At 40.9% G+C, this 10,974-nt stretch overlaps 1 protein-coding gene across 4 annotated transcripts in view; it reads right to left on the bottom strand.

The window, feature by feature from the left end:
• Positions 1-1,671: 1,671 nt before the first annotated feature.
• The window catches only part of LOC117518860 (homer protein homolog 3-like), a 158,825-nt gene continuing 149,522 nt past the window's right edge, over positions 1,672-10,974 (bottom strand). For all 4 annotated transcript variants that reach the window (XM_034180099.1, XM_034180097.1, XM_034180098.1 and 1 more), the window contains one exon: positions 1,672-2,125. In XM_034180099.1, coding sequence (XP_034035990.1) covers positions 1,940-2,125 — 186 coding nt within the window. In that variant the 3' untranslated portion in view covers positions 1,672-1,939. The remainder of the gene's footprint in view (positions 2,126-10,974) is intronic.

The raw sequence follows: 10,974 nt of genomic DNA, 5'->3' as shown, positions 1-10,974 counted from the left end.
GATGTTTAACAGTAAACCCACATCATATTTAACCAAACACTATGACCCCTTTCAACAAATTAAACACCTTTTAACATTCTCTGGACTGTAGTTCTCATTGTGAGCCACCAGGTTTGACAGCGCAGGCTAGGGCTGTGCTGTGTTATGGCACAAAAGAGGAGAACCTAATGGGAACTACAACCCCTGGCAAAAATTATGGAATCACTGGCCTCGGAGGATGTTCATTCAGTTGTTTAATTTTGTAGAAAAAAAGCAGATCACAGACATGACACAAAACTAAAGTCATTTCAAATGGCAACTTTCTGGCTTTAAGAAACACTATAAGAAATCAAGAAAAAAAGATTGTGGCAGTCAGTAACGGTTACTTTTTTAGACCAAGCAGAGGAAAAATATATGGAATCACTCAATTCTGAGGAAAAAATTATGGAATCACCCTGTAAATTTTAATCCCCAAAACTAACACCTGCATCATATCAGATCTGCTCGTTAGTCTGCATCTAAAAAGGAGTGAACACACCTTGGAGAGCTGTTGCACCAAGTGGACTGACATGAATCATGGCTCCAACACGAGAGATGTCAATTGAAACAAAGGAGAGGATTATCAAACTCTTAAAAGAGGGTAAATCATCACGCAATGTTGCAAAAGATGTTGGTTGTTCACAGTCAGCTGTGTCTAAACTCTGGACCAAATACAACATGGGAAGGTTGTTAAAGGCAAACATACTGGTAGACCAAGGAAGACATCAAAGCGTTAAGACAGAAAACTTAAAGCAATATGTCTCAAAAATCGAAAAATGTACAACAAAACAAATGAGGAACGAATGGGAGGAAACTGGAGTCAACGTCTGTGACCGAACTGTAAGAAACCGCCTAAAGGAAATGGGATTTACATACAGAAAAGCTAAACGAAAGGCATCATTAACACCTAAACAGAAAAAAACAAGGTTACAATGGGCTAAGGAAAAGCAATCGTGGACTGTGGATGACTGGATGAAAGTCATATTCAGTGATGAATCTCAAATCTGCATTGGGCAAGGTGATGATGCTGGAACTTTTGTTTGGTGCCTTTCCAATGAGATTTATAAAGATGACTGCCTGAAGAGAACATGTAAATTTCCACAGTCATTGATGATATGGGGCTGCATGTCAGGTAAAGGCACTGGGGAGATGGCTGTCATTACATCATCAATAAATGCACAAGTTTATGTTGATATTTTGGACAATAGAAAGGATGTTTGGGGATGATGAAATCATTTTTCAAGATGATAATGCATCTTGCCATAGAGCAAAAACTGCAAAAACTTTCCTTGCAAAAAGACACATAGGGTCAATGTCATGGCATAGGGTCAATGTCAATGATCAGATCTGATTTGATGCAGGTGTTAATTTGGGGGATTAAAATTTACAGGGTGATTCCATAATTTTTTCCTCAGAATTGAGTGATTCCATATATTTTTCCTCTGCTTGGTCTAAAAAAGTAACCGTTACTGACTGCCACAATCTTTTTTTCTTGATTTCTTATAGTGTTTCTTAAAGCCAGAAAGTTGCCATTTGAAATGACTTTAGTTTTGTGTCATGTCTGTGATCTGCTTTTTTTCTACAAAATTAAACAACTGAATGAACATCCTCTGAGGCCGGTGATTCCATAATTTTTGCCAGGGGTTGTATAATGTGGAAAATCAGCTCTGTGTGTCACAATACTGTTCATGATCACAATCAACTAAATGAGAAACTGACGCTTCATTCTGCACATAGCACCTCAGAGAGGCTCTTTGTGGTGGATGTTTACCTACACTGATTTTAAAAACAGACCCATGATACCAATTCCAACTTGTTGGCCTCCATGTGACATTTCTGTTTGATCTATCAAAGGAAAATCCAGGCCACATGGTTGAAACCGTCTCTTGAGTGCTGCGACTCAGCCATGGAGCTGCAGTGTCTATTTGTCAATAAGCTTCCCCAGACTTTGTCTCAGCTCACTCAGGTCGCAGATTTTGACATCAAGAAACTTGATTATACGCTGGACCTCAACCTCCGCTTGTTTCTGCTCGTCCTGGCTGGAGGCCAGCGTTTTTTCAGCATTCTGAACCCGATCCTCCAGTTCAGAGTTTCGTCTCTCCAGCTCCTGTTGGGAGAATACATATATACAGCTTATTTTCCCTCATTTATAGTCACATTTTTCACATTATTTGTATGTCAGAGAATGTCATGATCCTTCAATATTAGCTTTATTGGAAACACAGCAGCGTAACAGTTTTCATTCAAAAACATCTGACAGGTTCCCTCAAAGGTGTACATAGTCCTATTTTTTTTTACAATTTAAAAAATAAAAAGGAATTTTGTTCAGCACCAATTATTTTGTTCCTTAGTATTATAGTTAAAAAAAAAAAAATCAAAATTTGATGTCGCCAATGTACTCAAACTTTGCCCTTTTTGGGGAACAATGTAGGTTTTTGACCCGTGTAGGTTAAAATACAGAGAAAAGACAATGGGGAAACCCAGTTTCCCAGCAAGCCCTTCAAAAGTTCAAATGGTACGGCTACCCTACATATGCTAGTGTTAGCATCATGGAGTCAAAGAAACATGGTAGGCATACAGTTGTTGCTGAAACAACTGGATTTCAAAGGGCATGACAACTTTTTATTCACTCACGCATAATGGAAAGATGAAAGATTTTAACAGTTTGAAGACAAATTATCATCTTAATAATTCAGATTTTGTTTAAATATCTCCAACTGCAGAACCATTTTCACCAGAACATTGTCACCAAAACTGGTATTAATGACCCAATACTGATATTTTTCTGAAGGCCTATAAAAACACTTTAGTTCAAGGTGCCATTGGTAAAATTTTACACAGGATTTTTGACAAAGAAGTTTCAATCCACAGAATACATCAAAGAAAAATGGGAAGATGAAAGAAATCTTTTAAATATCAAATGAAGAATGGTTGGGTGTATATGAATACCAGTGGAAATGAACAAACCTCCACAAATGGCGAGAGTTTAGTTGGAAATGTCTAACGCACTTTTTATAACACCAATGTAAAAGGCACACTTTGGCACAGGCACAGCTGACTGTTGGAGACTATATGGGGCTCAGGAAGCAGGGCATTCACATATATTTTGGGAATGCACTAAGATAAAACCCTTTTGGCTGGTGTTTCATAAAGTTTTAATGAGTGTATTTGATGTTAATAACTTACCATTACAGTTTTCTACCATATTCCTGGGAAACCTTAATAATTTTTATAGATCTGTAAACAAATATCTTTATGCAATTTTGATAACAACAGCCAAGAAGGCATGCTGCTGGCTGCTGGCAAGATGCTGACTCCTACCCGACCACCCCAACAATGTCTGAGTGGATAAATATAGTAAATGAGATTTATGTAATGGAATCAATTACATTTCAATTCAGCTCAAAAAAGGGACTTTTGTTAAGTTGTGGAGAAAGTGGGTCAGATATATAAAGCCTATATGAACAGACCTTGTGGAGGTCACTCATGTATAGAAATTATTACAGTAAAATTCTTAATCCCTTTTTGTTTTTGTCGTAGATTATTATTATTAATTTATTTATTTATTTATTTTCAGGATTTATTGTGCACATTGTTTATCTCTCCCTATCTTGTTTCAGTATTATTCTTATAAAAAAAAAGGAGAGGAAAAAAACTGGATATTGTCTGATATGGGTGTAGCATTATACTTGGTGCTGTTTTCCACTTTTTGAGCATAAAGAATTTAAATAAATTCTACACACAATACCCCATAATGACAATGTGCAAATTTATTAAAAATAAAAAAAAACCCTGAGAAATCATGTGTATATAAGTATACACAGCCTTTGCCATGAAGCTCAAAACTGAGTTCAGGTGCATCCTGTTTCCATTGATCATCCTTGAGATGTAGAAACATCTCAAGGATGATCAATTCAGTTGATTGGACATTATTTTGAAAGGCACACACCTGTCTACATATAAGGTCCCACAGTTGGCAGTGCATGTCAGAGCACAAACCAAGCCTGAAATAAAAGGAATTGTCTGTAGACCTCTGAGACAGAATTGTCTTAAGGCACAAATCTGGGGAAAGGTACAGATACATTTCTGCTGCTTTGAAGGTCTCAATGAGCACAGTGGCCTCCATCATCCACAAATGGAAGATGTTCGGATCCATGAGTACTCTTTGTAGAGTCCTCATGGACTCTTTGTAGAGCTGGCTGCCCGTCTAAACTAAGCGGTCTGGGTTGAAAAGGGCCTTAGTCAGGGAGGTGACCAAGAACCCGGTGGTCACTCTGTCAGAGCTCCAGTATTTCTCTGTGGAGAGAGGAGAACCTTCCAGAAGCTGAAGGACTCTCAGACCATGAGAAACAAAATTCTTTCATCTGATGAGACAAAGATTCAACTCTTTGGTGTGAATGCTAGGCATCATGTTTGGAAGAAATCAGGCATCATTCCTGCAGTGAAGCATAGTGGTGGCAGTATCATGCTGTGTGTATGTTTTTCAGCGGTAGGAACTGGGAGATTAGTCAGGATTGAGGGAAAGATGAACGCAGCAATGTACATAGACATCCTGGATGAAAACCTGCTCCAGAGCGCTCTTGACCTCAGAGTGGGGTGAGGGTTCATCTTTCAACAGGATAATGACCACAAGCACAGAGCCAAGATATCAAAGGAGTGGCTTCCTGACAACTCTGTGAATGTCCTTGAGTGGCCCAACCAGAGTCCAGGCATGAATCCAATTGAATATCTCTGGAGAGATCTGAAAATGGCTGTGCAACGACGCTCCCCATCCAACCTGATGATGCTTGAGAGGTGCTGCAAAGAGGAATGGACAAACCTGTGCAAAGATAGGTGTGCCAAGCTTATGGCATCATATGCAAGAAGACTGTAACTGCTGCTAAAGGTGCATCAACAAAATGTAGCCAAGTGGTAATTTTATATTGGACTCCTAATCCGGTCCTACCACTTAGGTTTATTAAGGGTTGAAAGTAGGTGGCCTGGTGTTACAAATGATGGTCAGGAGGTGGCAGTGTTGTGCTGCATGAGACTGCAGTGGCTCAAAAAGCTTATTCTCAGTAAGGTGATCTATGAGCTGCGTGAAACCACCTTTTCCAGAATTTTAGAGCAAAACGATAGATTTAATATCAGCCTATAGTTTTTCAATACACTAGGGTTAAGATTAGGTTTCTTAAGTAACAGATTAATCACTGCAGATTTGAAACATTTAGGAACAGATCCAGAGGTTAATGAGTGATTAATCATTTCAGCACAGTCGGCCCAAGAGTGGACCACAGGTCCTTAAACAGTTTTGTTGGTATAGGATCAAATAAACAGTTTGTGCTTTTTGTAGACGTTACGAGTTTCATCAACACGCCTAGTGAGATACCATCAAATTCTGTAAATCTAGGTAATGCCTCAGTAATGGCACCCACCTCAATAGCAGGGTGTAGTGGCTGGGTTAAGGCATGCTGGGATATGTTTAACCTAATGTTGTCTATTTTCTTCTCAAAGTAATCCAAGAAATCTTGTGCTGTAAAAGGAGAGCGACTTATAGGTGGTTGTCCATGTATAAGTGTTGCCACCATGCCGAACAAAAACTTTGAGTTATGCTTTGTTTGTTGATCAAATCAGAGTAATAGATCTGCTTTGTAGCCAGTAATGCATGCTTATATACGTAGTCTAAGATAGCATCACGTCACGCAAGGTGGAATAGTTTTAATTTTGAACTACGCCATTTCCGTTCTAGACCTCTAGCCTTATGCTTGAGGGTCACGCAAGTAATCATTGAACCAAGGTGACTGTGTTTTTTGGGGGGCGGGGGGGGCGGGGCGTGGTTTTAATAAAGGTGGCGCAATCATGTCAAGTGTTGCTTTGAGTGCCACGTTTAAACTATCCACAAGACTGTCTACTGAGTGGGCATTTTCCAAACGTGAAGCCAAAATATCAGGCAGTCTAGCTTTGAGCTCAGTCGCAGTTGAGGAGTTGATGCATTGCCATAGTGATAAATAAGGTTATTGTTCCACTAAACATGGCAGCGCAACTGTAAATCTAATAAATGAGTGATTCGAGACCACCGATGCAAGAGGCATGATGTCAATATTCGTGACAGCAATACGTGTGAGAACGAAATCCAGGGTATTTCCACTAATGTGTGTCGAATTCTGAATGCATTGCTGAAATCCTAATGCAGCCACAATTTCCACAAATGATTTGCAGAGGGGATCAGAAGGCTTATTTATATGAATGTTAAAGTCACCAATAATCAGAATGTTATCTGCACTAGTCAAGGTAAATGTGCTACACGTGTGAACTTCAGGGTGTCCAACTTAGTGGTTGAGAGATTGGTGGAATTAATTCATTATTTGGCCACAGCCTCAACTTTATCTAAATTCTGGGTCTTTTAGTGAAGCTTAGGGCTAGTGGCCAACGATCACCTTAGTATTTCTTCTATTTTTCTTGTTGCTTAAATGCTGACAAATTATCCTGTACTTGTTTTTTCTGATGCCTGATTCTGTTTTTTCTCTCTGTTTGAGGTGCGGCTCCATCCAGAGATGGGAGTGGGTGTCTTCTTCTGCAAGCCTCCCATCCTGTGCACCAGCATGGATGCCCAAAATGTCCTGTATGTTCCCTGTATTTCCTGTTTGTTTTGTCAGTTGTGTCAGTAGCATGGCCTCAGCAGACGGTCACCACTTTGAGTCTGGTCTGCTTCAGGTTTCTTCCTCAAATCAGAGGGAGTTTTTCCCCTTACCGGTGTTGCCTAACATGTACAGTAGTGTTCAGAATAATAGTAGTGCTATGTGACTAAAAAGATTAATCCAGGTTTTGAGTATATTTCTTATTGTTACATAGGAAACAAGGTACCAGTAGATTCAGTAGATTCTCACAAATCCAACAAGACCAAGCATTCATGATATGCACACTCTTAAGACTATGAAATTGGGCTATTAGTTTAAAAAAAGTAGAAAAGGGGGTGTTCACAATAATAGTAGCATCTGCTGTTGACGCTACAAACTCAAAACTATTATGTTCAAACTGCTTTTTTAGCAATCCTGTGAATCACTAAACTAATATTTAGTTGTATAACCACAGTTTTTCATGATTTCTTCACATCTGCGAGGCACAAGATTTTGCTTGTTTACTAGTGTGCTTGGGGTCATTGTGTTGTTGAAACACCCATTTCAAGGCCATGTCCTCTTCAGCATAAGGCAACATGACCTCTTCAATTATTTTGACATATCCAAACTGATCCATGATACCTGGTATGTGATATAAAGGCCCAATACCATAGTAGGAGAAACATGCCCATATCGTGATGCTTGTACCACCATGCTTCACTGTCTTCACTGTGAACTGTGGCTTGAATTCAGAGTTTGGGGGTCGTCTCACAAACTGTCTGTGGCCCTTGGACCGAAAAAGAACAATTTTACTCTCATCAGTCCACAAAATATTCCTCCATTTCTCTTTAGGCCAGTTGATGTGTTCTTTTGCAAATTGTAACCTCTTCTGCACATGCCTTTTATTTAACAGAGGGACTTTGCGGGGGATTCTTGCAAATAAATTAGCTTCACACAGGCATCTTCTAACTGTCACAGCACTTACAGGTAACTCCAGACTGTCTTTGATCATCCTGAGCCTTTGCCATTCTGGTTATTCTTCTATCCATTTTAATGGTTTTCCATTTTCTTCCATGTGTCTCTGTTTTTTTGTCCATTTTAAAGCATTGGAGATCATTGTAGATGAACAGCCTATAGTTTTTTGCACCTGCATATGTTTTCCCCTTTCCAATCAACTTTTTAATCAAACTACGCTGTTCTTCTGAACAATGTCCTGAACATCCCATTTTCCTCAGGCTTTCAAAGAGAAAAGCATGTTCAACAGGTGCTGGCTTCATCCTTAAATAGGGGACACCTGATTCACACCTGTTTGTTCCACAAAATTGACAAACTCACTGACTGAATGCCACACTACTATTATTGTGAACACCTTTTCTACTTTTTTTTTACTAATAGCCCAATTTCATAGCCTTAAGAGTTTGCATATCATGAATGCTTGGTCTTGTTGGATTTGTGAGAATCTACTGAATCTACTGGTACCTTGTTTCCCATGTAACAATAAGAAATATACTCAAAACCTGGATTAATCTTTTTAGTCACATAGCACGACTATTATTCTGAACACTACTGTAAGTGTTGTAATGAATATCAAGTTGACATGTGACAGTTGTTGCTGTGTGTTGCATGGGAATTATTCATTTTTGGTGTGTGTGATTTCCAGCTGCCCATTGTCGTATTTTCTTTTGCCGTATTTTGTAGATCTTACTATTTTGTGCCATCTTTTGTGTTTTTAATGATATGTGATTAATTTTTAAAGAAAATTGCCAATTTGTCTTAAACTGTTAAATAAGTAGTTAACATACTGCATGAATCCCAGTAATTGTGTCCTGAGTGGCAAAAAAAAACTCCCCGGGCTACACAATTTTGGTACCAGGAGTAGGAATCCTTTTGCACTGGATAAGATTGGTTGTTATTGGCAATGGAGTTTTTTTACTGTTAGGAATTAAAATACGGCAGTGGTTAAGATTGCAGGTGAGGCCCATGGATAGTTGTGTGAGTCCAGCCGGTGGGTGAGGTGCCACTTAAAGGGGACGATCTAAGGTGCTGGATTTCTGGCTGGACGTGATCCATCTGGACCTGCGCAGAGGATTCCAGCATTGCTGGTGGCTTGACATCTATAAGTCAGCAGTGCTATCAGCAAAAGACTGTCTCGGTGAGATTATATATGACTACTAGAGTCCGTAATCCCAATGCTGCCCATTAAACGCGATCGTCCCTTCAAGGACAGCAACATGACACCACCTAACTGGGCAAAATATTGCTGAAGTTCCCGGATGTTAATGCATTTTCAATGGGGATTCGCGACTGAACACACTCAGAAAAACACATGTTAAAATGCCATTCTGACCTGGATATCGAGCCAGTAAAATTAATTAACATTAAATCATGTCAGGAAAATATTAAACTTACTCTGACACCCACACATTCCCAAATATTAGTGTTGAAAGTTACTGCGCTGTGGGCTGAACCAGCTGCTGTTGCTAGCATAGCGCGGCTCCTAAAACTATTACAAAACATCCATTCATTCATTCATCTTCAACCGCTTAGTCCATTTAAGGGTCGCGGGGGGCTGGAGCCTATCCCAGCAGCCATAGAGCGCGAGGCAGGGTACACCCAGGACAGGACACCAGTCTGTCGCAGGGCCACAAACAAACACAGACACACCCACACACACCTACGGACAATTTTAAGATCCCAATCCACCTAACCCGCATGTCTTTGGATGTGGGAGGAAACCGGAGCACCCAGAGGAAACCCACGCAAACATGGGGAGAACATGCAAACTCCACACAGAAAGGCCACGGGAATTGAACCCATGACCTTCTCACTGTGAGGCAACAGTGCCAACCACTAAGTCACTGTGCTGCCCCATTACGAAACATTTATATACGAGGTCTGTTAGAAAAGTATCCAACCTTTTTATTTTTTGCAAAAACCATATGGATTTGAATCACGTGTGATTGCATCAGCCAAGCTTGAACCTTCGTGCGCATGCGTGAGTTTTTTCACGCCTGTCGGTTGCGTCATTCGCCTGTGAGCAGGCTTTGTGTGAGCAGTGGTCCATCCCTCTCGTCGGATTTTTATTGCGAATAAATGTCTGAACGATTTGGAGCTTTGTTGCATCAAATTTTTCCAGAAACTGGGAGAGACCTCCAGGTGGACACCATTCGGAAAATTCAGATGGCTTTCAGGGACGATTTTATGGGGATTACACAGATTAAAGAGTGCTCCAGCCGGTTTAAAGACCGCCCACAGCGGCTGAGAGCGCGGCGCACTCCGAGCGCCGATCGACAGGCTGACACTCCGTCCTGTGAGACCAACACGGAGGTGCTTTTGTCCCGCGCCATGAGCGGTTCCGTGGCGCATCCCTCCGCTTCTCTTTCCATGAAAAAAACTCCTGTAACAGTGGAATGTGCCGAAAAAGTCTTGATGTCCACGTCTTCTGCCATTTTAGTGGAAGTCAGACGACGTCCTGGATCAACAAAGCCTTCAAGCTGGAAATGATCTGGTTGTTTCAGCGGGGTTTCAGCCTGTCGATCGGCGCTCGGAGTGCGTCGCGCTCTCAGACGCTGTGGGCGGTCTTTAAATCGGCTGGAGCACGCCTTAATCTGTGTGATCCCCATAAAATCGTCCCTGAAAGCCAGCTGAATTTTCCGAATGGTGTCCACCTGGAGGTCTCTCACAGTTTCTGGAAAAATTTGATGCAGCAAAGCTCCAAATCTTTCAGACATTTATTCGCAATAAAAATCCGACGAGAGGGGTGGACCACTGCTCACACAAAGCCTGCTCACAGGCGAATGACGCAACCGACAGGCGTGAGAAAACTCACGCATGCGCTCGAAGGTTCAAGCTTGGCTGATGCAATCACACCTGATTCAAATCCATATGGTTTTTGCAAAAAATAAAAAGGTCGGATACTTTTCTAACAGACCTCGTATATTATATTTTTACACAATTATCCTTTATTGACCAAGTTTCATTCATGAAGTCAGTGGTGTGTGTGCACATCTCTGTGTGAGTGGTGTGTGTAATTGTCGTCCGTGTCTTCGGATGTCACAGGCACGGGGAGGAAACATACACCTGTTTATCAACCAAATGTCACAAAGTGACAAGAATAACCAAAACCACTTACTTATGGAAGGAAATACTGTCCCTCTTGTTCCTCCGTTTGTGGCTTTGCCAACATGGGCAGCTTTCCGGCATATTCCATCTGTTTCTTGATGAGACTAGAGAACTTCAATGAGCGAGCTCAGTAAACTGCACTCGTCCCCAGCAGAGGAGACCCCAAGCAGTGACGTCAACCGGAAGTGCCCTCCACTGACTTCAGCCAATGGCCATTTACATGTCAATTTAGCGGCAA

The sequence above is a fragment of the Thalassophryne amazonica genome, chromosome 10, assembly GCF_902500255.1.
Source record: "Thalassophryne amazonica chromosome 10, fThaAma1.1, whole genome shotgun sequence".
NCBI lineage: Eukaryota > Metazoa > Chordata > Actinopteri > Batrachoidiformes > Batrachoididae > Thalassophryne > Thalassophryne amazonica.
This window is presented reverse-complemented; position numbering and strand designations above follow the sequence as displayed.